The sequence below is a fragment of the Chiroxiphia lanceolata genome (assembly GCF_009829145.1).
Source record: "Chiroxiphia lanceolata isolate bChiLan1 chromosome W unlocalized genomic scaffold, bChiLan1.pri scaffold_40_arrow_ctg1, whole genome shotgun sequence".
In the NCBI taxonomy this organism is placed as follows: domain Eukaryota; kingdom Metazoa; phylum Chordata; class Aves; order Passeriformes; family Pipridae; genus Chiroxiphia; species Chiroxiphia lanceolata.
In genome coordinates this window covers 121838-137930 of record NW_022476499.1, presented here as the reverse complement: position 1 = coordinate 137930, position 16093 = coordinate 121838, and the positions used below count along the sequence as shown (strand labels likewise).

Below are 16093 nucleotides of genomic sequence, written 5' to 3'. Positions count from 1 at the left end.
TCAGAGCCCTCACAAACTGCAGAGCCCCAGGCAGGTGACTTGGAGATCATTTGTCATCTCCATTGGCCATCGGCCACCAACACAAAACATCTGACCCAGCCCTCAGTCCCTGCAGTCCCAGTGGGTCCCTGACCTCACTGCACTGCCTCCATGGAGAAACAAGCAAAGCAACAAGACTTTGGAGAGTTTATTCCTTGGACTTCTTCCCGATACCAGTGTTGGGAAAAGACCTCAGCCTTCAGGAAGTGCCTGGAGGGGAACCCCTTTGCTGCTGGAACTGCTGTTGTGGAGCCCAGCCCTGTCCCAGCAGTGCCCAGGGCCTGTCCCTGCCTGTGCTCACAGGCCTGACCCACAGCAGGACAGTGACTGAGCTGCCAGAGCACTCAGGCCTTGGGCACGGACAGGAAAGGAGAGGGTGGGAGTGCAAAGAGAGCAGCTCTGAACAGACCCAGTTCTGGGGCTCCCTGGCAGTGTTGGGACTCTTTTCCCCTCCACATCTGCAAACATGGAAATGCCCTCCAGCTTCAGGGGAGGTCTTGGAGGAAGGATCAGGGAAAAAGAATTTGTGTCCTTTCTCACAGTCAGAGATTGTGATTCCTCATGTACAAACTAACACAGGGAAGATCTTTGACAAATACTTTGCTGCACAAACTTTTATTTTGTTTAAGTGCACACAAAGCATGATTCCTGATTTCTATAAAGAGGTAGAGAGTGAATTATATATGGGATGAAGAATAAAATTTCAGTGTTAATGACATGAACAAAGGAAAAAAAAACAGGAAAGACCCCCACCACTATCAAAAGCTTTAGAAAGCAGTCTGGGCCCAAAATGTGTTACACAATGAGTGTTCTGCAGAAGAGAAGAAGCAGTTTATTACTTCTTAAAAAAATATCCAGTCATCATTTTCCTTAGGGCATCCCTGAGCTCCTGGTTCCTCAGGCTGTAGATGAGGGGGTTCACTGCTGGAGGCACCACTGAGTACAGAGCTGACACCACCAGGTCAAGGGATGGGGAAGAGACAGAAGGGGGCTTCAGGTCGGAAAATGTGCCAGTGCTGACAAACAGGGAGACCGCGGCCAGGTGAGGGAGGCAGGTGGAAAAGGCTTTGTGCCGTCCCTGCTGAGAGGGGATCCTCAGCACAGCCCTGAAGATCTGCACATAGGAGAAAACAATGAAAATGAAACAACCAAGTCCTAAAGAGACAGTAAAAAAGAGAAGTCCAATTTCCCTGAGGTAGCCTGAGTGTGAGCAGGAGAGCTTGAGGATGTGTGGGATTTCACAGAAGAACTGGCCCAGGGCATTGCCCTGGCACAGGGGCAGGGAAAATGTACTGGCTGTGTGCAGCAGAGCATTGAGAAAGCCAGTGGCCCAGGCAGCTGCTGCCATGTGGGCACAAGCTCTGCTGCCCAGGAGGGTCCCGTAGTGCAGGGGTTTGCAGATGGCAACGTAGCGGTCGTAGCACATGATGGTGAGGAGGAAAAGCTCTGCTGACATGAAAAAGGCAAAGAAAAAGAGCTGTGCAGCACATCCCATGTAGGAGATGGTTGTGGTGTTCTGGAGGGAATTGTGCATGGCTTTGGGGACAGTGGTGCAGATGCAGCCCAGGTCTGTGAGGGAGAGGTTGAGCAGGAAGAAGCCCATGGGGGTGTGCAGGTGGTGGTCGCAGGCTACGGCGCTGAGGATGAGGCCGTTGGCCAGGAGGGCAGCCAGGGAGATGGCCAGGAAGAGCCAGAAGTGCAGGAGCTGCAGCTCCCACCTGTCTGCCAATGCCAGGAGGAGAAACTGGGCCATGGAGCTGCTGTTGCACATTTGCTGTCTCTAGATGTGGGGCACTATCCAGGGAGGAAATAACAGTGACAAGTTAGAGCAGAACATTCTAAGAAAATTCAAAACTACTTTCCAACACCCCTCTCACTGCTCCATTGCTTTTCCTTTTCTAGGAGTCTCTCCTTCAGCTCCATGGCTGGAACCCTGGGTGGGGCTCACCACATCTTCCATGAGGAGCAGACCCTCTGCCCACTGGCTGTGAGGGGTCAGCTCTGCTCTGCGTCAGTGGGGTCATGGGCATGGTGGGCACAGGGGCCCGTCCTGGTGTTCAGCTGTGTCAGATGAAACTGCTCCCAGTGCCAAAGGCCTTGTCAGCATCTGCACTCCCAGTTTCTGAGGAAAACCAGGACAGCAGAAGGCAGTGTCACAGGGTTGTTTTGTTGGCCTTTTTTGTTTCCAATTCCCTCATCTCTCCTGAGGAGTGTTCCTGGATGTCAGAACCCCTCAGCACTTCTGATGCACTCCGGGAGAACAGAGCAGGTCCTGCCAGGCTGGAGGATTGTCTGGGGCTTAGTGCAGAGTGAGGGGAGCTGGTCTGTCCCTCTCTCTTGTTCCCAACTGCCTTGGCTTTGCTTTTTCCTGAGATGGAGATTGATCACACTCCCAGTTTGGTCTGAAAAACCACCAGACACTGTTGAGAGCAGAGGGATCCATCCCAGACCCCTCAGTGTCTCAGCCTGTCTCAAGGGCTCAGCACCCCACTTGGAGCCAAGGACACCCGTGGCTCATCTCCCCAACCCAACAGCATCTCCTGGCATGGGCACAGCATCTCTGCCCCTCTCCACTGGGGCTTTCAGAGAACACAGCTGTGCTGGGAGGATGATTTGCATTCTCCAGGGCAGCTCCCAGTTTGGAAGGACACCTCAGAAAAGAGCCAAGTGTCCTAATGACGGAGTCTGATTGAGGGAAAAAGAGCTCCTGACCCAGGCCCACAGACTTCACTGCCCACACCCCACAGGGCAGAGGACAAGTGGAATGTCTCATTACCAGGGACACTCCTGTCATAGGGGAATCCCAGGATCAGTGTTGGACTGTGTAGCTTGAACTCCCTCCCCATGAGCCTGACTGAGAGAAGGAGGGAACAACCTCAGGACCACGGGCAAGCTGAGAACCAAGGAAATGCACAGGGAGGGTCCAGCTGGGAGAGGCCAGGGCAGAGCCCACTGGGCACTCAGGGCAGCCTCACCCTGAGCCAGCTGTGCCACCTCCCAGACACCAACTGTGCCAGCAAGTTGTTCTCAGCTCTGGGCAGCTCCTCACAGTTCCCTCTGCAACTCAAACCACCAGACATGTGGCTTGGGAACTTGAGAGAAATCCCTCCTTGGACCTTCCCCTTGAAGTATCCCCTGGAAAATGTCCTGGGGTGCTCTGGTTCTGTGAGCAGCCCTGACCCATGAAACTCTCCCTTGATAGCAGAAGAAACCTGCCCTGCCCTGCCAGGCTTTGCTCTTTCCATCCCCAGCCTCTGCCCAGCCCTGAGGGAGCTCCCCAGCCCGGCTGAGAGCTGCCCCTGGCAGTGGCAGAGCTCCTGCCCCGGCACAGCCCTGGGCTGCAGGACCCTGCTCTGCAGGACAGCTTGGGGCAGCCTGGGGGGCACAGCCCGGCTTCACAACCCTCAGCCATCCCTGGGAGAAGGGAACCCTGCTGGGATGTGCCTGGGATGGTGCAGCAGGGAGTGGGATGTGCCAGTGTTAGGAGATCTTTGCCCCAATTGCAGACACATTGCCCTTCATGCTGACTCACTGTGAGAGAGCCTGGAAAGATTCCTCCTCCAGTGGATCTTCCTCTCGACTTCCCTCCCAGCCCAGGCTGTGTGTAACCTCTCTCTGCCTTGCTTTTGTGCCCTGGGTGCTGCAGGCAGTGCCCTCAGCCCTGCTGGGCTGTGCAGAGGAGCTGCTCACCAGCAGAGCTGTCTCTTTGAAGCTCTTCTTGCTTGCCAGGAGCTCCCTGTGTGCCAGGAGCCCGGCCCAGCTCAGCAGCACAGCAACAGCCCCAGGCACTTCATGACCCTCAGGCGGTTTGATGTTGTTTACATGAGACTCAGTCCCTGAGAGGAAGTTCAAACAACTTTTCAACAAGTCAAAGTGAGATTGAAACACTAAAGTTTCTTGTAGTGCTAATGAGTCTCACTGAGGGACACAACTGAGAAGGTGTGCCCAGGTTCCAGTTAGAGCAGAAAACTGCAGACACTGATGCCAAGGATGGACAAGCAAGGGAAAGGTGGCTCTGATGCTGAAGAAACCTTGACTTGTTTCCTTAATCCAGAGGACCAAGCCCTGACCCCCAGCCCCTGGGAAGTCAGATCCTGTCCCTACCTCATTCCTCAGGGCTCTTCCTGGGGCACTGGGATGTGGGATGTGCAATGCCAAGGGCAGGACCATGGGGTGGCACCTGCCAGGCTGCTGAGCAGGGACAAGGAGGCCAGGAGGCCCCAGGGCTGCAAGGGCCACTCCCCTCCTCCTGGCACCAGGGGCACAGACAGCAGCCCTGGCCAAAGGCCTGCAGAAGGTGGCTGTGTCAGGGCCTTTCAGCTTCTCCCCCTCTCTGTCTCCTCTCCAGCCCAGGCTGTCCTACGGTGTCCATGCCCTGCCCCTTTCCCTGCAGGCTGTCGTCATCCCCCCGGCTGCCCCACCTGGCTGGCACCTTCCTGCACTGACATCTCTGCGTCCTCCCTGGCTCTTCCTGCACACACAAAGCCTTGGCCTCATCCAGACTCCTCCTGGCTGACATATTGCAACACAACACTGACCTCAGAGGGAAATTTCTGACTTCTTGTCACCAGTCTAGGCCACCCCAGCTGCCCTTGGTGGCACTAGTTCTTTCTTAGGCTGTTTTCTGACAGGAAGAAAAGCTCCACCAGCTCTGACACCCCCCTTCCAGACCTCTCAGGCTACTCCTCTACTGTCCTCCACTGACCCCTGAGTCCTCAGCCTCTATATACGGGTCATGTGCTTGAGGCCCCAAATTCCTTCCTGGGACATCTCTGGGACCTCTCCAAGGTTTTTGAAGGTTACAATAGAGTGCTCTAATCTCAGAAAACACAGAGTGACACTTTTTTCCAAGAGTTGTCCTGGCAGAATGAGGCACAATATCTTTAAACTTTCTGGGACAAGGGAGCTCTGAGCTCTGGGTACAGAGGGAGCTCCAAGTGCCAACCACTGGAGTGGGAGCTACAAATCATCAGGTCTGGTGTTCTTTGGAGGACCAGACACTGGTGAGAGTGGGGGGTGTGTGCACATGGAAGGTCTTGAAGGGCACAATGAACTGTCTCAAAACACTGTCAAAGAAGGAAAATCCCATAAGGCACCACAGCACATAAGCACTGGTGGCAAACAGGAAGGCCTTTATTTCCAAGGCCTAAAGGGAGGTGAAGCTTTGGAAGTAGCCCCCAGGACAGAATTGCACTGTGCAGAGTGTGGGAAAGAGCAGACTGTAGCGGCAGGGTCCTTATATAACAAGGAATAACTACGCTCCTCGTGCGATGGTGTGGACAAAGAGACTTTATTTCAAAATTCCCGCTCCTTTTATCCCTGTATGCCATGTGACTTCTTCAGCCAATAGAGTTATATGTGACCGCACATGCCCTCTTGGGCCCACTGCCCTGGCACATCCCTCGTGCCTTCAGAGGCGCATCCTACACATCCCCTCTCTTAATTATCTAAAGAAGTCACAAAAACAGTGCAAAACAACAGTGCAAACAACAGTGCAAAACATTCAAAACATTGTAAACTGCCAAACTCGCAGTAACCCAGTACATTGCTTGCTTGGCTCCTTATACTTCTATTGTAAACCTTTTTATAACCTTCTTATAATCCTATAGGGTAGTGCAACTTGGATAATTATTTTATTAACTTAGGGCCTTAGCCCAACCGTGTGTAAACTATAACTTTTATTAATCTGAGGGTCTTTTAATAACTGGGGATTTCAAACTTTATTTAAGAAACAGGGTAAGCATATCAAAAACTCAAGTCTTCTAAAGTGACCTTGTGGTGTAGGTAATGTGGTTTTGTGAGGTGTTCTGTGTTTTTATATTTGTCCAGTCATACAATTCTTTTATTCATTCACTCATCTCACTCACTGATGGCCATCATCATTCACACACACATACACATACCGATATTTGTAGATTGCTTGTTACCACATTGGTCATTAATATAAACTGAAACATAACATAACTCTTTTAAACTCCTGCGTTATCTGGTTCTTGCAGCTGTGACTGTGTATCTAAGTAGGGCTTTACACACCTGGAGGGGATCCACTTCAGTTCTTTTCCTGTTGCCACGCAAGCGTAACCTCTCCCCCAAGTCATAAGATCTAGAGGTCCTGTCCATTGCCCTGAAATCAAATCTTTTACCATGACTAATGACCTGGGAGAGGCAAACGCCTGAGATTTGTGCTGCTTCTCATACCTACTTCTTTCAGCACTGTCACAATTCAAAAAATTGATCACAGTTCTTGCGGACTACATAGCTTCTCCCCCCCTCTTTGTTTTACTAACATCTCTTTCAGTGTATGGTGTGCCCTTTCTACAATTGCTTGTCCGGTAGGTGAGTGTGGGATTCCTGTGACATGTGAGATTCCCCATTCTGATAGGAAATTCCTTACCTTTTCAGAGACGTATGCTGGTCCGTTATCAGTTTTGATCTGTTTTGGAGTGCCAAGGGTAGCAAAACAGCTTAGCCAGTGTCTTATTACATCCTTGGCTTTCTCACCTGTGTGTGCTGTCGCAGTGATGTACTGTGAGTGTGTGTCTACAGTTACATGTACATATTTCAAGGTGCCAAATTCGGGAATATGTGTAACATCTGTTTGCCAGATCTCATTGGATATTAACCCTCTGGGGTTAGCACCTTCTTGGGATGGCATAGGGGTTATTTTTTGACAGTCTGGACAAGTCAATATGATATCTCGAGCCTGATTAATTGTAATTTTGAATTGTCTCTTTAAAGAGCGTGCATTTTGATGAAAAAATGAATGGGACAATTTTGCTTGCTCAAGGGTCCTGGGTACTGTGTTGAACATTGCTGCCTTGTCAGCTTCCCGGTTCCCTTCAGCTATTGGCCCTGGCATGTCAGTGTGAGACCTGATGTGCATTATGTAAAAATCAAACCTTCTGTGATTGACAAGAACCCAAATAGAACGCATTTCAAACAACAATTGAGGATTAGAAACATCCCGAAGAAATGAACATTCCAGGCGTGAAACTGATTTACCCAAGTCACTGCAGCCTTCTGTGATCGCCCAGATGCATCTGTAAAGGCTGTGAGGCCTTTTACCGGCTCAGTTTTACATCTGGTTGTGGCCTTTAAAGGTAAATTGTTGATTTCTGCCCAAAGTCTGTGCTTAGGGAGATTAACTGAAATGTCACCATCAAAACCTGCTAAGGCAGCTTGGAACTCGGTGTCCTCAGCCAGCATCCAAACTAAATTGTCCTTCGTGGCTGGAATGTAGATGACAGCTGGATCCCTTCCGTCGAGTTCCTGTAATCGTCCTCTGCCTTTAATAACAAGCTTAGCAAACATTTCATTAATCGACCATACAGTTTTAGCTGGTGTGTGGGGCAGAAACAGCCACTCTAGAAGCAGCAGTGGGTCCTTTTCAGTCTGGTCCCACTGAAACAAGACTGCAAATGGCTGGTACCTGCTGGGAATTAAGGCCAGGCAGATTTGCAGTTCAGGATCTCTCCTTCTGCTTTGCCTAGTTTCTATTGCCTTGGCACAAATGTCTAACGCCTGTTTGGCTTCTGCTGTCAGAGCCCTGTTAGACGTTAGATCAGAGTCCCCTTTTAGTAACACAAAGAGAGGGTGTAGCTCCTCTGTGGTTAAGCCCAGAATAGGTCTTAACCAATTAATAGCTCCCAGGAGTTTTTGCAACTCATATAAGGTTAGGGTGTCCTTTACCTTGAGCTGCAGCGGCTGTGGGGAAATCTGTTGTTGTGTGATTCTCCATCCAAGGTAACTCCAGGGCTGCGATCGCTGGATTTTCTCTGTAGCAACCTGCAACCTTGCTTCTTGGACAGCATCAATCAGAGCAGTAACAACAATTTGCAGTTCATTTTCTGTGGCCATGCTTATTAAAATATCATCCATGTACTGGTAAATTATTGCAGAGGGAAAACGCTTTCTGATGGGTTGAATAGCATTTGCAACTACTGTTTGACAAATGGTGGGACTGTTTTTCATCCCCTGAGGGAGGACAACCCAGTGATACCTTTGCATAGGCTCTGAGTTGTTTAATGCCGGGATGGAAAATGCAAATCTCGGGGCATCCTCGGGGTGCAGAAAGATGGTAAAAAAGCAGTCCTTCAGATCAATTATTGTTAGTGGCCAGTTCGCTGGGAGCATAGCAGGTGAGGGTAACCCTGGTTGCAATGCCCCCATAGACTCAATGACTGAGTTTACTGCTCTGAGGTCCTGAATCATTCTCCACTTGCCAGTCTTTTTGGGGATACAAAACACAGGGGTGTTCCAGAAACTGGTTGTCGGCACAATGTGTCCTGCTTCTAATTGTTCCTTTACAAGCATTTTTAAATGTTCAAGCCGTTCCCTTTTCATGGACCACTGATCTACCCAGACCGGCTGGTCAGTTTTCCAGACTAGCTTAATCGGTGCTTGGGACGGCTGACCAATGGCTCCTATTGAAAAACCTGGCTGCTTGCAGGAGGAATATGCATTACTGTGCCGAATTGTCCAAGAACATCCCGTCCCCACAAAGAGCAAGGGATTGGAGCTATGAACGGAGCTACCTTTGCTAATTGTCCCTCTGGTCCCAAGACAGTGAGTATCTGAGCACTCTGTCTGGGCCTTTGTGTGCCTCCCACCCCTTGAATGGTTGCAGCTGGGCAGACAGTAGGCCAGTCAAGTGACCATTCTGAGTCTTTTATTATGGAAACATCAGCCCCAGAATCTGCAAGGCCTGTAAATCGGTGCCCATTTACCTGGCAGGTCAGCAGCGGCTGTGAGGCTGTAATGGCTGCTGCCCAGTGAACCTGTGGGTGTCCCGTGCTACCAAAGGCCCCTGAACCCCGCTCCCTCCCCCACTCCCCTGCAGGCGACGCACTGTAGAAGGGGATTAATTGAGCAATCTTTTGTCCTTTTGGGATGAAACAGGGGGGTGAAGGGGTCCATGCCATTATCAGAATCTCACTATGAGAATCTGAATCTATTACACCTGGCAGCACAAACAAACCCATTCTGGTGGTGGAGGATCTTCCAATCAGCAGTGCATGCACCCCTGGGCTAAGGGGACCCCAACGTCCAGTCGGGATTAGCACTACCTCAGTGGAAGTTATGAAGACTGTGTCCCTGTTGGATAAGTCCAGCCCAGCGCTGCCTGGGGTGGCGGGGCACAGAGCACTGGCTGGGGTGTAGGGGCACAGATTGCTGGCTGTTGTGGGGGGGCATAAATCGCCAGTCTGCTCTGTTGTGTCGCATGTGTTTGTTGTATCGGGGCGTGCGACAGCGCCCCTCTCCTCCCGTTTTTTGACACCCTTTTTGCTTTGGATTGTTTTCGAGGTGCCACTACTAGAGGTTTCTGAGGGCAGTCCCTTTGGAAGTGGTCGGGGGCCCCACAAATGTAGCAACCATCCCTGGGTCTGGCCCCTTGCTGTGTTCTTAATTGAGCACTCAGTGCTACTGCCAGTAAATCAGTTTGGTGTGTGAAGGAACCAACCTCTTGGCAGGCACGAACTAATTCTGAGATGCTGCACGTTTCCCTTTTAGGAAGGGTTTGCAAAACTCTTTTACAATCAACATTAGCATTTTCGAAAGCCAGTCTTCTGCTAAGGATTTCCCTGGCTTCCTCATTCTCAATCTGCCTATCTAGGGCAGATTGCAGCCGATCTAGGAACTGTGAATAAGGTTCCGTTGGACCCTGCATTACCTTTGTGAACGACAGGTTTGTGTCTTTATCTGATGTGGGTAGTTTTCTCATTGCCCGCATGGCATGTTTTGCTATGACTTCATATGTTTCTCTATTGTACCCGGTTTGTGCATCTATGGAACGATAGTTACCATCCCCTGTGAGCTGGTGTGTAGTTACCCCTGTTTGTGGGTCATTAGCATAAGTGGAACAGATTTCTCTGAAATCATTCAACCATACATTATACTGTGTATTAGTGAGGCTTATTTTTAACAGGGTTCTCCAGTCGTGTGGCATGAAAATGTACGTGGTGCTCAGTGTTTCTAAGAACGCAAGTGTGTTAGGGGAAGATATACCAGTTTCTCTCATCAACTGTCTTAGTTCTTTGGTTAGTTCATGTGGCAATGGCTGAAACCTGCGGCTTTGGCGTGGCCCGATAATTACTGGACATGCTTGTATAACTTGTAAGTCCCCAGTTCGCAATACCTCCTCTCTGCATAAAGCCCATCTATCAATCGAACTTTCTCGGTACGTTGTTTCCTCCCCTCCCGGCAAAGCTATCCCGAAATCCCCCTCCTCCTCCTCCCCCCATTCCTCCCATCCCTCCCCCCTTGCAGCTTCGGCGAAAGCGGCTGCCTGCGGGTGGGGGGGGGGGGGGGGTGTACGGCGCGGGGGTGGGGAAGGATGGGTTGTTGTCCGTTCTGCGTGGCGGGCGAGATGGTGGTGCCTGCCCCTGGGCGCGTGGTCGGCGATCATCCGCGGTATGGGTTGGCAAGTAATCTGGGCTAGCCCCTCCATTCCCTTCACGGGACCCCCTGCGGCTGTCCCACGGACTTGGACCTCGCATCTGGGGTCCCGCTCCTTCCCGCCGACCCGTGTCCCTTGGGCTCCCGGTTCCCTTCCCCGTAGTGGAATTGTGTGTTTAAACTGCGGCGCGTAAAAGTTGGGCTGCTGCTTGCAGCGTGAGTGGGGGTGTGTGAGTTTGTCGTTCTTTGGTGGGCTCTGCTTAAGGCAGTCATTATAGCTTGCCAGGCTGGGTAAGCATTGTTTGCTTGGGAGTCTCCTCCCTGAGCCCTGAGTTTGATGAGGTTCCCTATTTTGTCCCAAATTTGTATGTGGAGGGCTTCAACCAGAGGCAGTTCTGGTACGGCTGCTTTAATGAGTCGTACCAACTCTGTTAATTCAGCCCTTGTGACCTGTACATAATAAGGCTTCAGCAGTGTGGCTAGCGCGTCTGTGTCCTGTGAGAGTTCGGTGGGGAAAAAGTTTCCCATGTTACCTTTGAGTCTCGGCGCTGCTAGCGTGCGCTGCTGAAGAGGGTCTGTCAGTTTGTTGATTTGTGTTGGCTCTCTGTCGGCTGGGCTGTGGCGTCCCTTCGGCGGCGGCTGGTGTCCCGGTGCAGGCGGCAAGCGGCGAGCGCAGGGCAGCGTCAGGCACGGGGCAGCTGTAGCGACGGGCGCGGGGTTGGCTGCAGAAGTGGCGGCTTGGGGCTGCAGGCGATCGGCGTGTGCGCGGCTGCAAAAGCGGCGAACGGCGGCGGCGGCGCTGGCGGCGGCGTCTCAGTCACGCGGCGGCGGCTCTGCGCGGGTCTGGGTCCGGCTCCGTCTCCGGCGAGGACGGCGTTCGCGGCGGCGGCAGTTCGGCGCGGCGGCGGCTCCTGGGCTCCCGCAGTTCGCTTGGCGGTGCGGGGGTCAGGGTGCGCCGTATCAGGAAGGCGCGGCGCGGCACCTTCGGTAAAGCCCGCGCGGTTTGAACGCGGCGCGGGGGCTTTTTTTGCGGCAGTGCTTTTTAAGCACGCCCGCAGGGTCAGTCAGCAGTGGTGAGCAGGCGGGGAGCCGCGACAGTTTCTGCTGGACAGAGAAACTGGAACGGGGCTCCGCGGGGGTCAGCGGTGGCTGGGGGTGTCGAGATGCGGCAAAACCGCTTCTCGCACGTGGTCCGGCCGGTGCTGTCGGCAGCGGCAAACCGCTTTTACCAGGAGACCGACGCACAGGGGACCAACAGGCTTTTCCTTGACGATCTTAAGGTGCTCCGTGGCCCGGGTCTCCGAGCTGCAGGCACGGTCTCACCCAAGGAGCAGTCTTAAACATGCGGGATGCCTCCCAGCTGGACTCACCGCTTTTGATGTTGCGTTTGACCCTCTCCACTCTCTCCGGTGGCTGCTTTGACCTCTCAGTTTCTTCTTCTTCTTTCTTCTCTTCTTCTCTTGTGCACTATTTCTAATATTTTTGGAGCTCCTAAACTAACTGTCCGTTTCTTAGACACCACTAAGACCACGGAATTATTGACGTCAAGGTTTTTTGTGGTAAAGACTCCCATCTCTGCAAAATCGAGACGATCCCGGAGTCACCAGCTAATTTCTTGATACAAGATAGATATAATTGCTTAATATAAGCTAAATGTCCCTTTCGGGTTGCCATTTGTAGTGGCGGGGTCCTTATATAACAAGGAATAACTACGCTCCTCGTGTGATGGTGTGGACAAAGAGACTTTATTTCAAAATTCCCGCTCCTTATATCCCTGTATGCCATGTGACTTCTTCAGCCAATAGAGTTATATGTGACTGCACATGCCCTCTTGGGCCCACTGCCCTGGCACATCCCTCGTGCCTTCAGAGGTGCATCCTACAGTGAAGCTTTGGAAGTAGCCCCCAGGACAGAATTGCACTGTGCAGAGTGTGGGAAAGAGCAGACAGCCCCAAGAGGAAGCCAGGGCTGGTAAGGCAGCTCTGGGGAACCCATCCAGACAAAGATTCCCACCTGCAGACTGGAAGCACACCGGGCAAAACTCCCACCATGGCAAACTGTGGGAAAGGAAGCAAGTCCTTGTGCACGTGCCAGCCCAAGCTGTGGGAACAGCATCTACCCCCCTGAATACCCAGGGCTTGGGCTGTATAAAAGTGATAGCCCAGAAGCACAACTTGGGGACCCTCCACCGAGCAGAGCAGGGGGAAGAAGGACCGGTGGGAGCCTCAGGGATCTACATGGTGTGATACATTTACTTCATCTCTGTCTCTCTCTCACTGGCTTCCCACCACCCCTTTCTTCTCTCTCTCTTTCTATTTCTTTCTCTCTCTCTCTCCCTCCTATTTACTGTTAAATCAAACCTGGACTGCTGACTTTGGCACATGGTCTCCTTTGCAGTTGAATTTGGGCAGAGACGTCTTTTCATAATGGGAACCTGACAGTATCCATGAGGTTTTACAGTGTGGGAATGGCCACTGGATTCCATGAGATTCCACAGAGTCACAGGGTCCATTTGGCTTCGTAAGGCTCTGCAGTGTGATAATGGACCCTTGATTCCATGAGTTTGCAAAATGTCTCAGGACTCCTTTGGTTCTAGGAGGCCCCACATATCCCAGTGGCCCCTTGGTTCCATGAGATTCCCCAGTGTCCCAGGAATCCTTTGGTTCCATGAGGCCCTGCAGTGTCACAGTGGCCTTTGAGTCCCCGAGGTTCCTCAGTGTCACAATGGTCCCTTGATTCTGTGAGGTCCTGAAATGTCTCAGGGCTCCCTTGGTTCCATGAGGCCCTTCATGGCACAATGAATCCTTGGTTCCATGAGGTTCCACAGTGTCCCAGCATTCCTTTGATTTCATGAGGCCCTGGAGCATCACAATGGCCCCTTGATTCCATGAGTTTCCACAGTCTCCCAGGGTTCCTTTGGTTCCATGAGGCCTTGCAGTGTCGCAATGGCCTCTTAATTCCATGAGTTTTCACACTGTCACAATGCTCCCTTGATTCCATGAGATTCCACAGTGTCCCAGGGTTCCTTTGGCTCCAGAAGGCCCTACAGTGTCACAATGGCCCCTTTACTCCAGGAGGTTCCACAGTGTCCTTGCTGGAACACACAGGGCTGTAATGTTGTCAGCCCTGCAGAGCTGCCTCCAGCTCTGGGCTCCAGCACAGGAAGGACATGGACCTGTTGGAGTGAGTGCAGAGGGGAGCAGCAAGAGGATCAGAGGGCTGGAGCAGCTCTGCTGTGAGGAAAGGCTGAGAGAATTGGGATTGTTGAGGCTGGAGAAGAGAAGGCTTTGGGGTGACCTAATTGTGGCCTTGCAATGCCTGAAGGGAGTCAACAAGAAAGATGTAGAGAGATTACTTACAAGGTTAGTCACTGTCACCGGAGTGACAGGACAAGGGGAATGGCTTCACATTGACAGAGGGCAGGGTTAGATGGGATATTGGGAAGAAATTCTTGACTGTGAGAGTAGTGAGATTCTGGCAAAGGTTGCTCAGAGTAGTTCTGGCTGCCCCATCTCTGGAAGTTTTTCAAGCCCCAGAGCTAGATGGGGCTCTGAACAATCTGGTCTAGTGGAAGGTGTCCCTGCCCATGGCAAGGGGTTGGAACAAGATGGTCTTTAAGGTCCCTTCCCACCCAAACCATTCCATGATTCTGGGACTGGTGGGGGAGGTGGTGGTCGGAACCGTCTGGGGCACAGAGACCCCAAAATGCTGGAGTTTTCCATTCTGGGTGGAGGAAGGAGGGGGCAGCAGAACTGACACCCTGGAGTGAGGGCAGGCAGACTTTGGCCTGTTTGGGAGAGTGATGGATGGAGTCCCTTGGGAGTCAGTCCTGGAGAACAAAAGAGTCCAGGAAGGCTGGAGGTGCTTTAAGAAGGAAATCTCAAAGCTCCAGGAGCTGTGCCCATGTGCCCTAAGACAAGCCAGAGGATCAGGCCCAGCCAGCGTGGGGTTGGGAAAGGGCATTGTGGCCTTTGTGGAGAAGAGTGTGGTCAGCAGGAGCAGAGAACTGATTGCCCCTCTGTGCTGGGCACTGGGGAGGCCCCACCTGGAGTGCTGTGTCCAGTTGTGGCCCCTCAGTGCCAAAAGGCCCTTGAGGGGCTGGAGCGTGTCCAGAGAAGGGAACAGAGCTGGGGAAGGCTCTGGAAAACATGTCTGCTGAGGGACGGCTGAGGGAACTGGGCTGGTTGAGTGTGGAGAAGGGGAGGCTCAAGGGGGAACCTCATTGCTCTCTGCAATGACCTGAAAGGAGGTTTTAGTGGGGTGGGGGTTGGTCTCTTCTGCAAAGTCTTTAGAGACAGGAAGAGATGAATTGGCCTTAAGTTGCATCAGGTGAGGCTCAGATTAAATGTTAAAAAAACCCTTTTTCCACTGAGAGAGTGTTCAGGCATTGGAACAAGTAGCCCAGGGAGGTGGTGGAATCTCTGGAAGTGTTCAGGTGTGTGGTGGGTTGACCTTGGCTGGACTCCAGGTGCCCTCCCAGCCGCTCTATCACTCCCCTGCCCAGTGGGACAGGGGAGAGAGTAAGGTGGAAAAAAACCCCAACTCGTGGGTTGAGATAAGACAGTTTATTTAAAGCAAAAGACAGCAGGGTTTGTTCTCTACTCCCCATGAACAGCCATGGTCGGCCACTCCCGAGGAGCAGGGCTTGGGTACCTGTGAGGGTTCCTCAGCAGGCAGCCATCAGACAATGAATGCCCCCCTCCTGCTCCCTGCCTCAGCTTTTAGAGCTGAGCTGACCTCCCATGGGCTGCAATGTCCCTTGGGTCAGTTGGGCTCAGCTGGCCTACTTGGGGTCCCCTGCCAGGCTCTTGCCCTCAGCTAAGGAAGGAATGTCCCAGTGTTGGTGCTGTGCTCAGCAGTGGCCAAAACACTGGGGTGTTCTCAACCCCCTTCCAGCTGCCAATGCCAAGCCCAGCCCTGGGAGGGCTGCTGTGGGGAACTGAACTGCAGCTCAGCCAGAGCCAACCCAAATATCTCTGGCACATATTCTATAGAATCCATCCTTAGGTGTTGTATGATAGATCTATCAGATATTACAAATAATGAGCAATAATAAGGCAAGTGTCCTCCTTAGGGACATCCCCCCAAACTCCTGCCTGGGTTTGTTCCCTGGGGGTCTGTGCAGCAGCAAGCACAGCCCCACACTGACTGCTCTGGGCTGTGCAGGCATTTGTGGTTCTGCCTGTCTGACACACACACAGCCTTGGGATGGATCTGGATGTCACTGGCTGTGATGTCACAGGAGAGATGTGATATCACAGGAAGAATGGGATGTCACAGGGGAGCTGTGATGTCATGGGGGGGTGTGATGTCATAGGGGAGATGTGATGTCACAAGGACGGATGTGATGTCACAGGGATTATATGATATTACAGTAGAGGTGTGATGTCATATGATGGATGTGACATCATAGGGGAGATGTGATGTCATATGCTGGATGTGATGCCACAGGGGAGATGTGATGTCACAGGAAGGTTGTGATGTCACGGGGGAGGAAGTGATGGCACGGGGAGGACGTGATGTCACAAGGGAGATGTGATGTCACGTGATGGATATGATGTCATAAGGGAGCTGTGATGTCACAAGAAGGATGTGATGACATGTAGTGGTTTTGTGATGACATGGGGAGGATGTGATGTCAGAGAGGAGGATGTGACAT

At 52.1% G+C, this 16093-nt stretch overlaps 1 protein-coding gene across 1 annotated transcript; it reads right to left on the bottom strand.

Moving 5' to 3' along the window:
* Positions 1 to 828: 828 nt before the first annotated feature.
* On the bottom strand, positions 829 to 1657 carry LOC116781349 (olfactory receptor 14J1-like). The gene has a single exon (XM_032677040.1). It carries the CDS (start codon positions 1640 to 1642, stop codon positions 875 to 877), a length of 768 nt encoding a protein of 255 aa, XP_032532931.1. The 5' UTR covers positions 1643 to 1657; the 3' UTR covers positions 829 to 874.
* Between the last annotated feature and the right edge of the window lie 14436 nt (positions 1658 to 16093).